The sequence below is a fragment of the Pezoporus occidentalis genome, unplaced genomic scaffold (assembly GCF_034315485.1).
Source record: "Pezoporus occidentalis ecotype Australia unplaced genomic scaffold, CSIRO_AGI_Poc_V1 ctg53, whole genome shotgun sequence".
Classification (NCBI taxonomy): Eukaryota; Metazoa; Chordata; class Aves; order Psittaciformes; family Psittacidae; genus Pezoporus; species Pezoporus occidentalis.
The window spans coordinates 237752-256009 of record NW_026915866.1 but is presented as its reverse complement, the minus strand read 5'-3'; the positions used below and the strand labels follow the sequence as shown (position 1 = coordinate 256009).

The 18258-nt window shown below is 38.7% G+C and overlaps 1 protein-coding gene across 4 annotated transcripts in view; it reads left to right on the top strand.

Annotated features, from left to right (window-relative positions):
- LOC134173465 (uncharacterized) overlaps positions 1-18258 on the top strand; it is a 57616-nt gene continuing 39358 nt past the window's right edge. For 3 of the 4 annotated variants that reach the window (XM_062637460.1, XM_062637459.1, XM_062637463.1), the window contains exons 1-8: positions 1-204; positions 528-628; positions 1121-1190; positions 2053-2183; positions 3858-3946; positions 6751-6850; positions 8185-8228; positions 9241-9318. In XM_062637460.1, the coding sequence (XP_062493444.1) occupies positions 39-204; positions 528-628; positions 1121-1190; positions 2053-2183; positions 3858-3946; positions 6751-6850; positions 8185-8228; positions 9241-9318 (779 nt within the window). In that variant the 5' untranslated portion in view covers positions 1-38. The remainder of the gene's footprint in view (positions 205-527; positions 629-1120; positions 1191-2052; positions 2184-3857; positions 3947-6750; positions 6851-8184; positions 8229-9240; positions 9319-18258) is intronic. The other variant, XM_062637461.1, reaches the window with a different exon arrangement.

Genomic DNA, 18258 nt, shown 5'->3' with positions numbered 1-18258 from the left:
GTGCCGCTGAGCCCCGAGGTCGCTCGGCCGCCATAGCCATGAGCTGTACCGCGCTGCTGGGGCTCAGGGGACAGCGGTTGTTGAGGGCCGTCGCCCGCCCTCCCCGCTGGAGCAGGCGGCGCAGCACCGGCTGCGAGCCCCCGGCGGGAGCCGCGGTGCGCATCGGCTGCGCTTCGGGCTTCTGGGGAGACACGGCGATAGCGGGTAGGTATAAGCACGGGGCCAGGGAGGCAGCTGCCCGCGGGGGTTGCGGGGAGAGCCGGCTGGGCAGTGGGGGCTGTCGGTGGGGCACGGAGGCCTGGCGAGGCCCGCGGCAGGGCGGGCGGCGGCTACTAGCGCCGCAAACAGCCCCGTTGCGTAAGTGGCCGGGTCAGGGCTGCCGCTGCACGCCCGGGCGGGGCGGGCTGCCCGCATGGCACCCGCCGAGAGCAGGGGTGGGCCGGCTCGGCGCGCCCCGCCTCAGCGCTATCCCGCGGCCGGGCCGGGAAACCGCGATGCTCACGGCCGATTCTGCCCTGCCCCGCCAGTGCCGCAGCTGCTGTACGGAGGGAAGCTGGATTTCCTCGTCTTCGATTATCTCTCGGAGATTACCATGTCGTTGCTGGCGGCTGCCAAAGCCCGGTCTCCCGTAAGTAGCTGCGCCTCAGTCCCGGACTGCCCGACTTAGCTCTGGCGAGAAGCCGGGCTGGGTAGAGTGAAGCTCCACGTTGATGCGAGGGCTCCCGTGCCTCCGAGCTCTCCTCCAATGCGGATGGTACTCCGGGTCTGCTTAGGACATGTCAGGTTATGGGGACACGTTTGCTTTTGCGTACTTGTTACTTAAATGTATTCATCTCATAGAATCATACAATGGTTTGGGTTGGAAGGGACCTTAAGCGTAATCTAGGTTCAAGCCCCCTGCCATGGTCAGGGGCACCTCCCGCTAGACCAGGTAGCTCAAAGCCCCATAGAGCTTGGCCGTTATTTTTACATATTCAGTTTCACCTAGTAGAAGTGATCACGTCCTTTTTCATAGCATTATCCAAACATCTTGAGAACTAGTTGTTCTTCCCTCTTAACCAGGGAAGGGGATGGGATTGACTTAACCATAACCGATGGTTACAGCTTTTAATTATTTCAGGTTTTAGGTTGCACTCCAGATTTTGTCTCTGCTGCCATGGCTCCCTATATAAAAGATGTTCACAGGAAAGGTATGCTACTCTTCGCGTGAGTTTGTATGTTAATTCAGTTCACTTTTTTAGGTGAGTTTTGTGTGGTTTCTGTTACTATAAATGGATGGTTTTTACCCCAGTGTTTTGCTGTCCTCTAGGAATAATACTTTAAGCATCAGCAAAAACCCGTCATAATAGAAGTGCAGTCTGATGGTGATGTTTAAATTTGATTAATTTGAAATGCTTGTTATAAATATGTACATCTCCATATATTTCTTATTGTAGCTTTAATTTTTGAATGGAAGATCACTTTGCAGGTCTTTGTTAAAACATCAGAGCTAGACATTTTCAATGCAGTGTAGAAGTTTTTGAGCCTTCCCATATAATTGTAGAATATGATATATTTTCTGATTACTTTCTCCTCTGTTTACATTAGTATGTCTATACAGCTTTCTGAGCTTGAGAGGAGAAAGGGAATCACGCCGAAGTACCTAGTACCTTGCTGACACAGTCTGGAGTTTCTAAGAGATAGATGAGTATTTCTGCTAAAATGCAGTTGTTTGAAGAGCAAGGGTTCTTGAATGACTGGTGTCAAATACTGTTTCTGTAGAAGTTGTTTTGATACTGTCTGCCTCATCATGTATGTGTTTGTGGTCACTTTCTCCTTCCGTGTGTAAAGGAAAGGTGGGAAGTGTCTGTAACAATTACTTTTCTGTGAACTATTCTGCATTGACTTACTCTGATCCTTTGACAGATTAAGTGGGGTACATATGTTAACATGATTTTAGTACTCTATTAGATGTCTGATGGTACCTTGCTTGTGTTCCAGCCTGCTTTTTAAAGTTTTTTAAATATAAGTGATTGTTGATGCTGCTGCACGTGATGTTTCTTTTTTGTTTAGGCGTTCGTGTCATCAGTAACGCTGGTGGAGTTAATCCGCTTGCTTGTGCAGCTGCCCTTCAGGAGGTGGCAAAGAAAGCAGATGTTGATTTGAAAATAGCTGTTGTTGCTGGAGATGATTTAATGAGTGAGGTACTGTACTTTGTCTTAAGGCTTAGTAGCACTGTGAAAATTAGTCTATATAGCTTGAAGGTGGCATTTACTGTCCTATAGGAACTTATTTTGTGTATCTTTATGCAGTAGTCTCCTACCATTAAAGGCATCTAAAAATTATTGCTTCATTTTTTGTGCATGAAAACAGTTCATGGCACATCTATGTTTAGTGTGTGTAGGGGGTGAATTTTATGACTGGGTCTGGTGTTTATCTTTTTTAAGCGAACTGAGTGTGATCTGAGGGTTGCTTACTCTTCAGGAGAAGCTAGGGTGTTACTTACTGTTTCTGCCTAAACTAAATAATCCTGACTGTTAAAATCTCTTGGATTTAAATGTGATGTAGTTACCACATATTCAAATGTTCATCTCTTCTAGCCGTTTTTAGTAATTTACAGGCATTTCCTGATGTCATTTTGTTTATAGGTAGCAATTTCTATTTCCAAGTAATTAGTTTATGGCTGGTAAGGTAATGTTAAGTGGTAGTATTCAAACTGTAACATTAAACAAACAAACAAACAAAACTTGAAAGATGAAATATATAGGTTTTTTGAATTAAAGGATGATGCTTTATGTATAAACTCTGGTTCTGCAAAAAGCATTGGCCATACCTGAAAAGATATTGTGAAAACAGTTTACACGTTGATAATGGTTAAGAGGAGATAGGTTTGTGCTGTGGTTAGATCTCTGCTTTTAACTTGGAAAATTATTTATCTGTGTAGGCTCTGTTCCTCCTTGCATGCTATTGAATGTGGAAGATGGTCAAGTAAGATTCTTTATTTGCAAATTATGTGCAGTGCTTGGACTTCCTTTCAAGGAACTTCTGTCCTACTAAGATCTCTTTAGCATTCATGGTCCAGAATTTCATTACTGGCATGACAGTGAAATAGTAATTATTTGAGCTTGGCACAGACATTTCTGATCTGAGATGATTTTTCTATTGTGAGTACATAACTTACAGGAACAAAAAGAGACAGCATTTACTGTCTAGACAACTCTTACTGTTGATACCAGACCTCATAAATAAAACGAGGAAATGTTACTTGTGGTTTGTAGGATTTCAGTAGAATACCAAAATAATTCAACATGGATTTTTTTTTTCCACACTCTAGTTTCCCCCTGTAACTAGCATTATCTACTGAGTCTATGCAGTCACTGGCCCCTTGAGCCACTGGTTTCCCAAGCTACCAATACATGGTCAAAAATGCCCTCCTCCCCTACCTACCTACCTCTCTGGAAACACAATGTATTCCAGGTATGACCTGGAGCTGCAGAATTAGCCATGTTTTCTGGCCATGCCACCACTGCTGTTATGGCAGACAAATTTCTATTTTCAGGGTTTGATTTATACAGTTCTACAGCAATTAAAGATAGTTTTAAAGCCCAGGGAGTATACAAGTTCATTTCAGTTATCATCTATGAATAAACTAGGATTCTTCAAAGACTGGTTTATTTTAATGTGTGCTGGAAAACTGTGGTTAAAAGTGTGTCTGGGGGTTTTAGCCATTCAGCTGATTTGTGTTGTTGCTAATTTTAATGATTGTATGTTGCTCAGAGTTGCTATGAAGTAGACCTGTTGTCTGATACTAATAAAAGGCTTGGAGCAGATAACTACAAAATGCTCATTGATGTGGTGTTCTGTTTGTTTTCTGACAGAAGGAGAACCTAAAAGGAGCTGGTATCACTGATATAGACAGTGGCAAACAATTTCCAGAGAGCATTCATAGCATGAATGCGTATCTTGGGTGAGTTATTTCACAAGTTGTTTTTATTATGGAAAAATACTTTTTACACATTGGCTACAACCACCTGCTATGTGAGGTTCACATCTGCGTTATTCAGGCAACCAGAAAAAATTTTCTTTGTAACTTGTAAGTAAGCTTTTAATTTAGAACCTTACCAGGTTCTGATTCTGAGAAATGGGGCAATCATAGTATCATAGAATACCAGTTTGGAAGGGACCTCAGGGATCACCTGGTCCATTCTTTCTAGGCAAAGCATGACCTAGACTAGGTGTCCCAGCACCCTGTCCAGCTGAATCTTGAAAGTGTCCAGCTGGGGAATCCATCACTTCCCTGGGGAGATTATTCCAATGGCTAATTGTTCTCATTGTGGAAATTCTTCTCTTGTGCCCAGCCAGAATCTACCCAGCAATAACTTCTGCCCATTAGCCTTTGTATTTTACATGTGATTACTTGTAAAAAGGGAGTCTCTATCTTTGTAGTCACTCTTGAAATAGTGGAACATGGTGGTAAGGCCTGTCATGAGCTGCCTTTTCTCTAAGCTGAGCAAACTCAGCTGTCTCGGCCACTGCTTGTGCAGCAGGCTTCCCAGTCCTTTCATAGTCCTTGTAGTTTTCTCTGGACCTTCTTCAGCCTGTCCATGTTTTTTTTAGTACAACAGGGGCTAAAACTGAACATAGTATTATAGATGTGGCCTGACAAGTTTGAAGTGGCATGATGACTTCTTTGTCTTTGCTGGTGATGCCCTGTGGTCAGGTGTTCCCAAAAAGCCAGAATCTCTCCCAGTTGATGATCCTGGTGATCCTGGTTTTGCATCCTCCATGTCATGTATGTGATGCCTGCTGTTTTTCTGTTCGGCGTTTTTCTGGAGTCTGCACACAGTAGCTCCTCTTTTACATTAATGTTCATGGGAAAACTGCCGTGCTCTGTCTCTTACTATCATTGCATTTTTAAAACATATCACTGGTACGTAACAGGGTATGTCTGTACCTGAACCAGCATATATTTTAATTTGTAAAACAAAGCCTTTTAGTAGATGAGTCTTTTTAAATTCTTCAGCATTTTCTGTTGTAGCTGGATTTTCTGTTTGTTAAACTTTGACTTGCATCATTTGCAGATCATGGGTAACAACATGAAATCAAATAAATAATGTTTAAGATTTGTAATTGTGAGAAAGCATTCATTCCGATTCTGGTGGTTTATGATTTATTAGAGATTAAAAAAGCAATGTAAATTGAAGCAGAGAGGACAAAAGCAGGCTAGTATGAGGATGAGGTATTTTAAAAATCCATTACCTCTGGTTCGTTAACAGATTCTAGAACATTGGACTTGCGGTCTTGGTTTTCTAATAAAACCAGTATTTCTTTATGGGCCCCTTAAACTCAGTTGCACTGACACATAACACTATTACCAGCCTCTTAAATGGGTTGTTTCTGAAGTTACAGTTTTCTTTGATAGCATCAGCAGTGGATGCTTATTCGTAAACCAAATAATAGATTTATATATAGGCACCTGTAAAACAAGTCAACATCAGAGTGAATTGGGTACAACCTGTAAGTTCTGTAGATAGTTCACTCTTCATTCCCTGAATCTGATGATGTTTTGATTCTTGATTCAAGTATGTAAACTCCCAAATTTTTCAGATGGATATCAGTCCTGAAGGGTTTCTTTTGTCTCTCCTGATTTGGGCTATTAGGAGTTCTGTGGACTAAGCTCACATGCATTTTTAACAGTACGAACCAAACAGCTGTATTTACTGCTTTCTAAAGGTAGTTATGCAGTTTTTCTATCAGTGTCCTGTATGTATACAGAAACCCCATTTGTTTTTTTTACCTATGAGGGTTACTTAATGCTGTGCCCAGAGGTATAAATTGTTTCTGTGTGCTGTATATTTGCTTGTTGTTTCAGCTAGTATCCTTTGGTTCAGGTAGTATTGGAAAAACAAATCCAAAACCAAACCACTGTACTTAATGCTTACATTACTAAGAACTTCTGTGTCTTCTAAATTACCTCTTGACAAAAACAGGGCTATGTCTATAGAAACTGTGGAAAAACACTGCACTTGGTTTTGTTCTTTGAGGCCCATGGTTTATGTGGTTTGTGTCTTCAAGCTGCCTATTTGATGAAGAATAGAAGGGTCCAGCAGATATCATGGGTTTAGAAGCCAGGAGCCATGCACTCTGGTCAAAGCTTGCTCCCTAAAGTATATAAACTTGAGCAGTTCACCTGGGTGAATATTTTCAAGCCTGACAAATTTTGACTGTGCTGACTCCTACTTGAAGAATCTGGAAAATCTGTGGTCTTGAGTTTCTTCAGAAATAATGATTGCACAATGATTTTTCTTTGAAGTTGGTTGATATTGCAAGTTGTAAAAACACAGAAATTCATCTGGAGGGTTTAAAATTGGAGCGGAAAGTCACCAAGCTTTCTCTGTGAAGAATATTGTTTTTTTTTATATACTCATTTACAAATGAAGTGAGAGTAATGAATCTCTGAAAACCAGTATTTTCTCTTACTGATGATAGAAGTGACCCTCTATGCACTGTGTTCAGGACAGTTTCTGTGAGCATTATGTGTTTTGATTATGCCATTTAGGTACCTGTATTTGATAAGGTATTCTGATATTTGCTTTTTAAAATAATCTTGGTGTATGTACAAAATGACAAATTGATTTTACTGATTTCCCACAGGATTTTTTAAGTGATTTTTATCCTGTGTATGGCAGGAAACTGATGTTTGTGTTTTTTTTTTTTTTAAATAATCATTAAAAAAATGAAGTATTTGCTGTTTTGTTTTTTCATCCCTAGAGCAAGGCCAATAAGCAGGGCTCTTGACCTTGGAGCTGATATTGTTGTGACAGGTAGATGTGTCGACAGTGGGATTGTATTAGGACCGCTCATTCATTCTGTAAGTACAAGTTAATTCCCATATAGGGAACTTAATTGAATGAATATTCAACAATCATTGTCAGCCAGTTTTTGTCCATTATTAAAATGCAGATACTAAATTAAAAATAGTACGCACCTTAATTATTTTTTTCCTGACATGCATGAAAAGTTGCCAGTTTTCACTTCTAAACTTACAGCAGGAATGTTTATGAGCTTGACTATCATGAAGCTGGATTTGGTGAAGCTAAGAATCTTGCCATGTTTCACCAGCATTTCACTACTTAACTTTTCCCCCTTTTAAAATTCGATGTGTGAGGTTAAGAAAAACTATGTTTTTCTTTACCACAAGATGGCGATAGTAGAGCTCACTTTGTTTTTTCTTGGGAGGCGCATCAGGTGGTCTGAAACACTGGTCTCTTTTTAGTGGGTAAACAGTATTATTTTAAGTAGTTGAATTTCAGTGCAACATTTATAAAATTTTTTGAATTTCATTAAATTATAGAAGTAGTATATGTGGTTTTCTGAAGCATTTTAGATAGCTTATACATTTCTGTGAATGACCACACACTGTGAAATATGCAAGCTTAGTTTTGGTGCACATTAAGAAAAATAAAACACGGTATACATTAATGTCTGGTTACAAACATCCTTTCTACAACTTCATACTCTCCTGACTTCCTCCATATCCAATACTGCCTAATCTAGAATTAAACTTTCCCATTTGTAGTTGCCATTGTGTGTGGTTATTTTATTCCTAGCTATTTACATTCTTAAAATAGCTGTCAGTGTGTTTTATCTACTCCAGAGGAGCCTTATCTAACTTACTGAAAGGTTTTAGGGAGTCTTCTGCCATAGTCTAAATAAGAAACAATGAATATATTGCTTGCATTGTGTTTAACTTGGGGGAAAAATAATTTCTAGTTAAACAGAAAACATATTTCCAGTTATTAAGGATGACTGGTAGTACTTCAGGAAGTGATAATCTTCAAAAACTGAAAATCTGTACTGGTCTGTTTCCATGACACCAAATAGATGCTAGACTTTTAAAATTCTGGGTCATGCAAATTTTTAATAATATTTCACTTCCAGTTTGTTTAAAGAATGTGTTGACTATGAGAAATTATATTTGTGTATTAGTAAGAGGAAAACTGAAATACATCAGAGCTCTTTTACAAACTTACTGTATAGCAACTCAAATCCACTTAAGAGCCTCTGCCAGTTATTGTTCTTTAGATTTCTGCAATTAAGTAAAAACATGTCCAATGCATTGTCACTCAAAGCAGTGAACATAATGCAGTTTTCTGTACTGTATGAAATGTCTCTGTATTTAACAGTTTTGTATTTTTCTTCTAGTTTGGCTGGAATAGGGATGAATTTGACTTGCTTGCTGCGGGAAGGTAAATGATATAGGAAGAAATGGGTAAATTTATATTTCGTAGCATAATGTCAGGATAACAAACTTTTTAATCTGTGATTTTGCATGTTATTATTGAAATTATTTATTTAAATGTTTTTGTTAGGTTTTGGGTTCTTTTGTAAGGCTCGTTTAATACTGTTGCTTGGAATTGAAATTACAGAAACTTCATTTTGGAATCAACTTAAAATACAAAATGAGGAAAGGAGTGAATGATTTTATTTAAACAGCTTAACTTTCTCTTCCTCTCCATTTTGTGTCAAGAGGTGAAACCTTACAGTGTAGATCAGCAATTCCCAGCTTTTTCTATTTGCCATCACTGTTGGTAGTTGAGATGGTAGCAGCTCTTATCCTCAGAGACGCATAGTGATTCAATCAGAGATCAGCATCGTTGTATGGTTTTGCAGAAGCTCAGTGTCAGTACTCCATTTGCAAACCCTAGTTGTAAGCCCTAAGGTTAGGAATCTGGTGCAAAAAGCATAGGGTAAAATTCTGTCACCTAGTTAAATATTCTGTGTAATCTGACTGTGTTGAAGTCTATAAAAATGAGTGACTGCATAGGTACCTGAGTATGCCTAGTAATAATATGATTGGATCTCCTTTTCCAGGAGAATAAATGTGGAGAGAAACTTTGTCTCCGCTGAATTGGGGATGATAGATAAGGATTTTCCCTCTAATTCTGTTGAGTGTTTGTGGACTATCACAATTAGAGATTTGAAAATCATAGTACGTAATCATAATACATTCTGTCCTTCACATTTGAAGTGAGATCTTTTATTTCTTGATTTAAAAATGGGCTGTGCATATTTAGATAAGCTTGTAAGTGTTCATATTTCCCTGGAAGTTAATTTGATTCTTCATGTAGAAGTTATTCCTTTCAACTCTTCTTACACTCATCTTTCAGAATCCCTTGTTATTACTATTACATTTTTAAAGCTGGGTTTGTGAAACGTGATTTTACAGAATACTTAGTTATTTGAATGTCATTTTCCCAGCCTTGCAGGTCATCTCATTGAATGTGGTGCTCAATGTACAGGTGGAATATTCACTGATTGGCATGCAGTACCAGACTGGTACGTAATTGTGACATCAGCATGTACGTCTGTAGGGGACCAAAGATGAGGTTTCCTACTATATGTGTTGTGATAACTGCTTCTACTTTATTCTTTTGGAGGAAGCAAGATGGGCCTCTTGATATTTTTCCATCTTAATGTTACTTTTCTGTGGTCTGTTCTCCCTGTTGCAGTTTTCCTTTCTGGCCAACTGGGGGCTTGCTTTGTTAACTTAAGCAGATGATTTGAAAAAATTATATTGCTTTGGTTTTTTTTTTTTTAACTGTTTTTTTCCTTTATCATCTGCTCTTTTGAAAGATTTATTATTGGCTCTTACGTATTATTATAATGGGACAAACAATATGCATCAGTCATCAGCTAGATCAGTTGCCTACTGTTCAGTCATGAATTTATCTAATTTCTTTGATAGAGATGAATGTATACCACAGTCTTCTCTTGCTGTATGATGTAGCTCAACACATTTCTGGAGATCACAAGTCCTTTCAAAAAGTTACATATCTTGTTTTCAGTCTTACTGAATTGGATTTTGACACAGGTAGGTCCTTCTGCCTGCTAAGGAAGGACTTAATGTAGCCTCCTTTTGACCAACTTGTTTTTAAGAGTAGTTTAAAAATAGGGAATGTTTTAGGTAGGATGAGTGATTCTGGCTGCAGTTTATCCCTGTTGTCATTGGGATAAGAGAGAAGAATCTTGTCCTGTGCCATGTCACATAAAAGGCAGTGCTGCTTTTACATGGCTGAGGAGAGTGCTGAAGAGCAGTGGGAGAAATGCAGGAGAGAAGTGTGGTTTTAATCCTGTGTGTTCTTGCTCCTAACGTCACTCTGGGATGAAGGCCACTGGGAGCAACCTGTAATCCAGGTGGATGAACCAGCAGGACACTGGGCCCTTCAATCTGAAGAGCTGCTCTCCTGAGTAGTTCCTTAGGGCTGCCAAGATTTTTTTCTTCTCCTTGTAGTGACTGTTTCAGATTGAGTGTGATCCTGAAAGGTGCATTCTGCTCTTCTGAGTTCCTGAACACTGCTGATGTATAGGTGAAAGGTCAGACCATTTCTTTTCACTTACTGTCAGGCTATTAGCCCTGAACAAGCTGGATTTACTGTTGTATTTAGTAGGAGGTCAAATGAGAGTTTATATTAACAAGACAGTGTTCAGTTTGGAAATTTGTAAGTGCTAATTTTATTCCTATTCTGATGTATTTCCTGATGACTTAACTGTGCTGTATTATCCAAAAGACCTTGCTTTATAAAAGAATGAAAGGAAGAAACAGAATCTTGGAAAATGCTACTTTTAATATTAAAATGCTTGGTAGTTCTTTATTTTTAAGGATTTTTCTTTGAGAAATGGCAGTCTGGTTTGGGAAAAAAAGAAAAAAAGGAAGTTTGAGTTTATTAAGCTATGAGCTACTGGTGTAGCACACAAAAATTAGGGTGTACCTAATTTTATAGACAAGTGTACATACCTTGGATATGCTTACCTAATACCTGTGGGGGTATATGTAAAAATCATGTAACTGTATCTAAAATCATAGTAGTCTTGTGGCTTAGAGCTGACTGGTCCTAGCTTGTATTGCTGCTAAACAATATAGAAGGTCAGCACCTAATACGGGTCTGTTACCTTGTCCCATTGCATCCTTCTGAACTATGCATGATTGTAACTGTGCTAATATAACAGTAATTTATTTACTTTCAGGTTGCCTACTAAAGATTTAATCATGGTGCTTTAAAACTAGTGGGTTTGTTTGCAAATTCAATAAGTCTTAAGCATTTAGTTGAAATTTTTGAAATAAAAGCATGTTGTGTGTCAGCCTGTGTGATAAACTCCTGAATCTAGTCAAAACTAAACTAACATGTGAGCTTTAATTTTATATTTGGAGAGGCAGAGTAGATGACGGACTAAAGTGGGCTTGTAGTCCAGCACATCCATTTAGGAGGGGAGGAGATCTGTTAGAACTTTGCTGTTCTTCCCCCACCCCAATAAATAGATACTATATTTAAGCCCAAATGCATGAAGAGGAAATATGAAAGCTTTTGGTCCATACTAAACTGCATTTTCCATCCGATAGCTTAATAGTAACCTGTTGACTCCTTAAGTTAAAGAAACTTGATGGCATGGTTTTTTTTTTGTTATTAGACAGTCTGAATCTTTTATCAATGCATGCAGATAATGCGTTGTGTAATAATGCACATTAATAATACAGTAATTTGTAGTCTTAATGACCAAAACATGCAATATGTGCTGCCACCAGCATCAGTTGTATTGCCAGTAGGTCAGCAGAGCTCTGACAGAGTTTGCAGAAGTTACTTCAGTATGCTGTATTAATGATTTCTCCCTCATTTAGGAAAAGCTACATTTTTAGCAGTCTCCTGAAAGTAAGTGTATATAGTTTAGATCTCAATAAATCATAGCATCTGTGATACATAATATTAAGTCCAGATCAGCCCAACGAAGTCATTAAATGCGGGGGAAGAAGCAAAGTCAAATCTCTGTTAGTCGTTAAGAGTGCCTTTCAAATATAAATTTCCCACTGCTGTGAGTGTGTTCATGCAGCCAAGACTACTTACCATTCAGCTCTGCAAATGTTTTCTGGACCTTTACACTAGAGCTTAAGAGAACCTTTCACAGTATTTATGCTGTTCTCTGGTGGCTAAACACAAGAGGTCAGTCTGTCTTTTTGTCACATCTTATTGCAGAGTGTAGGTTTGGTTATGATTGGACTCGGGTCATATTTTGACTCTCTTTGGATTTTATTTCTCCCCAAGAACAGTAGTGTACATTGCTGTTCTGTGTTTGGCTGCTGAAAAAGGTGTAAGTTTACCGTAAAGAAGGACTGATGGGTGTGAGTTCTTTTAACTTGTAAACAAAGAAGGAAGCATTTATCCAATTTCAGGCTTATAAACCTTATCTGTGTATTGTTTATGTATAAGCAAAAATAATCAGCTGTGTAAACAAGAGCACTTTAAATTAAACTAAGGAAAGCTAGGCAAATCAGAGTCAGAGCTCAAATTCCACGCATATATTATCATGTCTTTAGGAGTATTGAGGCACTGGATTAGACCCACTTCATTCATCCACCATAGTTTTTTAGTTTTGTGGGAGTATGTTTGTTTGTTTAAGAAATTTTCTTGAAATGGTTGATGCATACCACTTCTGGGAACTTAATTCCACTGCAAAAAGGTGCTTTAAGCCTCAGTAATGTTCATGTGGGTATATTGTGGCCGTTGAATGATTAGCTGTTAAAACTTCTTTCTTTTTGTCTTGTTAAAGTAAGCTTTTAATGTAAAACAAGTAAAGTATATGTTCCAACTTGTGACTCTCCAAGTTACTTTAGTTAATAGAAGCCAAACTTAGTTGGTTTCTGTCTGCTTAACTGAGGCACTGGGATTTTTAAATTGTGCTGGCAGTATCTCCTTAATGTATTTGACTTAAAGGCAAGGATCTTGAAGCTGTAAGGTTTTCTCCAGTTTGCATGAAAATGGTCAGACAGATAGAGGGGCTAGATGCTGTTTACTTTTCCAGTGAGAAGAGTGCTGCTTGGCTTGCCTCTTGTGTGAATTCTTTCATGTTTAGCAGAGAAAATGCAAGAAACTATTAGTTCACAGTTTATAGAAGACTAGTGTGCATTCTTAATTGACTGATTTAAAATAAACGTTGTCAAAAAAAAGCACTTGCTCCTATTATTTGTGTAGTAATATATGTCAGCATATGGCCAGAAGAAGTGATAATACATCACTGCTCCCTATTTACTGTCTAGTGTGCAGCACTCTGTAGGGAATTCATGTAATGTGCAAAAGTGAACCGTGATGCCGGAACTATAGTGATAATGCACAGCTCTGTTTTTAATTTCATTTAACCCAAGACATTGCTGTCTCTTACTATTATTTAGTGCCAGTGGGTGATTAGTACATTGTTTTGTTTTGTTTTGAAATGCAGGAGAGAATAAACTAATGCTGATCAGTAGAGTAATCATATTGAGGAGATGATAAACACTGACATTTTGCCCTAAGCCAAGAGCGTGCAATGGTTGAGACTGCATAATCCTCTGGCCTGGGATGACCAAAAGGGTAAGTCAATAGTTGTAGTTTCTTAAGGGCTGGATCCAGATTGCTTAATTTGGGACTTGAACAGAATCCAGCATGTGAGTCCCAATCAGCAATGTGGAATGCCTTTTTCTATGTAATGCCATCTATTCCAGGCAGCTGAAAACACCAGGCACCCAGTCTGGTTGGCCTGAAATTGCCTGGGTATTAAGTGTTTACATACAATGCATACTCTGAAATGCCCTAGTCAGAGAAGATAAGTGATGCAATAATTTTTGCCTAAATTGGAATTGCAGCAGAAGTTAGGAAGCGTATTGGTACCTACATGTAAAGAGATGCCTGTATCTTACCTGTAAGTTTGTGCTGATCGTGCCTGACGTGTTAGCAGTTTTGAATTGGTTGTAGAAACACTGCTAAAGTGGTAGCAGTTTCTGCTTTTTACTTAATGGCATAGTGGTTAAAATACATGCCCAGGGAGTTGAGAAGGTCAGCTTAGAGCTGTCCTCAGCATGACATTCATTGAGTCATATCCCAGGAAACAGCATTAATTGTAAAGCTAAAAGTTCATACCACAGCCTAGTTGGACCTTGGTTCACTTCCATGTCATGCGTATTGCTGTGGCTTTTTTGGTTTGTTTTTTTTTTCTTCCAGGATCTTCCCCTGCAAGTTAATGTACTACACCAGCTGTCCCATCTTTTGTTGCCAGTAGTCTCAGTCTATCAGCGGTGGCCAGAATGAGATACTTGTGGGTTTGGCACCTTATGAGGGAGGAAATACCCATTTTATCTCAGTATCTTTCTCCCTGAGCCAAACAGGACTCAGTACTGATAATGGATTTTATTTTTGGGGGTAATACAAATGGTGTAAGATTTGTGGCAAAATGAGAAGGAAGGCTGTCTTCATAGCTGCCAGAGATTGAATAGTGCATTATCACAGAGTAGGCAGAAGATCTTTGCTTAGATAGTTCACATTATCACTTGTGACATGCCCATGAACTGTAACATTTGTGACAGCCAGAATGGAAGAAAACCCAGCATTTTACATGGAAAAAATAATCCAAGATTAAGTCATTGGCAGGCAGAAAAAGGACAGGAGACTGTTTCAGAGTCCTTACTCCTATTACAGTAGGGCAGCAGCTGTGGGTGGTCAATGAGAAAGGTAGCTTGAGCAACAAAGCCTATTTTAGAACTTTATCTGTGTGCTGTAGTCAGTGAGGACCTGCTTTAACTGTTAGGGGGTTTCTGAGGTTTAATCTTGGCTTATGTTTATTCAGTGGCTGGTTTACTAATGCATATAATTTATTGGTTATTTAAATACCAAACACACAAGCCAAAACTTGTTTTGGATGAACGAGTGGTAGTTGTCATCTCCTTTCACAAACTGATGTATGTTATTTCTGTATTTGAACTCTGTGCGAAAAGAACTACTCAAAATGTTTTAAAAATAATATTTTTTCCTCATATTTTATTAATCACACTGTCATATAATTTGATTAGAATTCATTTTAGTAGTTTCAGGATTGTTTATGTTGCTTGATATTGCCCCATTCTGCTAGAGGATTTTATGGCCGAACTGATGCAATTCTCTTATTAAAACCACTTGGCCCCTGTGCCACTTTGGATGCCATGACTGTAGTTGTTGCTAAGTTCAAGTTCATAGGTCTGCGGTTTAACTCCCCTGCTACACTGTACAAAATTACAACATAGCTGTGGGTTAGGCCAGCATAAAGCTGGCATGTTATGATGTGTCGCTACCAAGCAAAACCTACTAGTGAATTGGGCAAAGAGTTACTTCCTTCAGTGGAAATGTGGATCAGGGTGATGGTGTGATCAAAGTACTGCTGCTGTGTGCTAGAATAGCTCATCCAGGGAGCTGTTGCTGCTGGCAAGCTCTAATGACAAATTTAAGTAGCTGTCACTTGACTGAATCATGCCATAGAAGCGGCTTATCCCAGTTTGTTTCCAAGCAGAAAATTTATTTTAATTAATGTCTATTAACAATGCACAAAAGACCTTTTTCTCTTATGCATAATGTAGGTTATTATTGGCATGTGCTACAAGGCAGTATAGGATGTATATACTTTCTCAGTCATCCAGTTACAGTACAGATAGAATCCAGGGGCATCTTACTCAATTCGTTTGATCTTTATGTTCTGAATTGTTAAAAAATGAGGGAAACTTTCAAGGATGATGTGGCCTGGGAGAACACACATCTTTGAACTAACTAACTGAACATTCAGGGAAGTTCATGGGGTAGTGGTGTACCTTGAGGAGGAAATATCCCTCACGCATATCTCGGACAAAAAAAGTCTTCCTTCATACCTTTGCTAACTTTTGAAACATGAATGAAGTAAATGAACATTTTGAGAAATGAATGAAGAGTAAGTCACTGATTGTAGTGTTCTTTTCACTGACCTTCTGGGTCTTGGATTTCAGAATGCTTAAATATAGCATAAAAATTCTTATGCTAGGACATGCTAGTGTGCTGTGTAGGCATGCCTTTCCTAGGAAGACTTTGGGTGTCACCTTTGGTTTTGGTTGTTTGGGGTGTTTTTTAGGGAAGGGGAGGAAAGGCTGGTATGGGTTTGGTTTTGTTTGGATTTTTGTCTGTTTTTTTTTTTTTGTGTTAGAATGGCTGTTCTCCTTGTGATTTTCTTACAAGCTTTGGGTCAGCACTTCACTCTTAAGTGGTAAGAACAGAGTTTAATTTTTATGTGGCAAGTATGTCTCAACCTTGGAGGTTATTTGGAAGTGGTTACAGACAGTATATTTGTACCTATATGGTCTCCTTTCAGGAACTTTGGCAGCATAAAAAATTCTACCATAAAGATTTTCTGACTTTGATGGTCCTAAGATAACAGGAAAATCAGTCTGTCCTTCCTTTTGCATATGAAGGGACCTGAATAATAGTATTGTTTATACTGATACTGTTTATCTCTTGCCTTCCATGACTGGGCTACTTTTAATGACTTAAGTGTTTGCCATATTTTAACCATTTTAGGGACTGAAAATTTTTTTTTTTGCCTCACTATACTGTTGCTGTTTTTTGTTTTTTGAATGGTTCGGGTCTTCTGAGAGTGGAGCTTGAGCAAACTGAAGTTAAATTGATGTTGGTAGATTGAGTGGTTCAGAGTAGGAAGTTGGGTCTACAGTTCACCTCTTTTTCCTTCAAAACAAGGATCACTGGGCCATAGGTTCAGGAATGTATAATAAGAGTTGCATGTGCTGGTGACTTGGCTCAAAGTGGGCTGTAGCAAGGATACCAGTTGTCACTGAAGTGGGATAGATTGCACTGGGTAATGTGTCTTTATGGAAGTCATTTCGCTTGTGGGTAGGTGATTCAAATAAGCTTCATTGAGGTTGCTGGCAAGGTACCTGTGGCTGTTGCCTTAAGACAAGACAGATAGATGGTAGCGTCAAACACATAGGCATGGCACCAACAGAGTAAAAGCTTCTTAATTCTAGCATTACTGTTCATTCACTGATCCTGCTGTGTAACACTGGGCAAATTGTGATGCTTCTTGTACATGTCTCCTTAGCTCTAAAATTGTTATAATGACACGTTAGTCTGTTATTCTACATTAATACTGAGGGCCAGGAATTGCGGGGGGGCTGGGGTGTTACTTTTTTCTGTGTCAGACTTTTAAAATGTTGAATGTTACATACTTCTTGCAGCCATTTTTGTCCCTCTTTTCCCCTCACAACCCCCTCCAACCCTAGAATAATTGTGTAAGGAATTGTTAATTCTATTCAATTATTTGTATTCAGCAGGGTGAGGGTTTTGGGTTGTTGTTGTTTGTTTACATTTATTTGTTTAGTGGCTTAAATAGTTTCAAAGCCCAGTCTAATGAAGTATAATTGTTACTGATTTGAAATGGGCTTTTCTAGGTGTCTTCCAGCTACCATACTTTGCAAGTTTTGTACGCTATCAGTATTAAAATTGCTGATCTCTGGTAACAGAGCTTGTCTCATAATCCTTTTTTTTAAATAACAGGGTTATGTTTGAAGCTTCCCAATGATAAGGAATCTGTTCAAGCTCCCATGAACTTTCACAAATGTCACTGAAGAGTTCACTGGTTTCTTTGCTTACTTCCTTCAGAACTTTGTGGATTTATGTTATACAAACTATGTTCGTCTAACCTTTGCTGATAACCAGTGTGGTTGTATGTTCAGCACATTGTTACCACTAGCACCCAAACCCAGTTAATTTCAGGGATGGGCTAACTTTAATTTTGTACAATAGACCTGAAGGCCATTGATTAATCTCATTCTTTAATGAGAATCTTGATGTTCACCACCTTTCATTATTAGGACCCTTTTAGAACAATTTTGCTTTTGCAAGGGGCTGTATCTCCTTAACTCCTTGTGTCTCTTGGATACTTTACTTGCACAGATTTCCAACTTCCTGTGAGAGGGATTGAGCCAGGTGACCTTTTTAGAAAAATATTAAGTCTCTCTTAATTTTCAGGCACCTCATTATCTTTAGGTTATTACTTTCACTCACATTCTCTGTAAATAAAATAAAAGCCTTTTATTCGGGAGAGCAGATACCCACATAAAACTGAAATTCTGCCCTGCTACTGTAATGACCAAATTACAAACTATGAGTTACTTGATCACTTTCTGTATATTACTCTGGTGAGAATGTGAGGAGAAAGAGTATTTTCATTTACAAGCATATCTATAACTTTCTGGTTTACTGCTTTTCTTTTTGGTATGCCTCATAATTTTCCGTTCATTCTTTTATTATTATTGTTCTGGGCTGAAGATCTTAATTTTCATATATCTTTCTGCTTTCTGATTATAACTTTTCTGTGTGTAAATTATTATTAACATGTGAGATTGCCCGTAGTAAGTGTGATTACTCCTGTCTCCTGCTTCCCTTCATCTCTGAGATTTCCAAC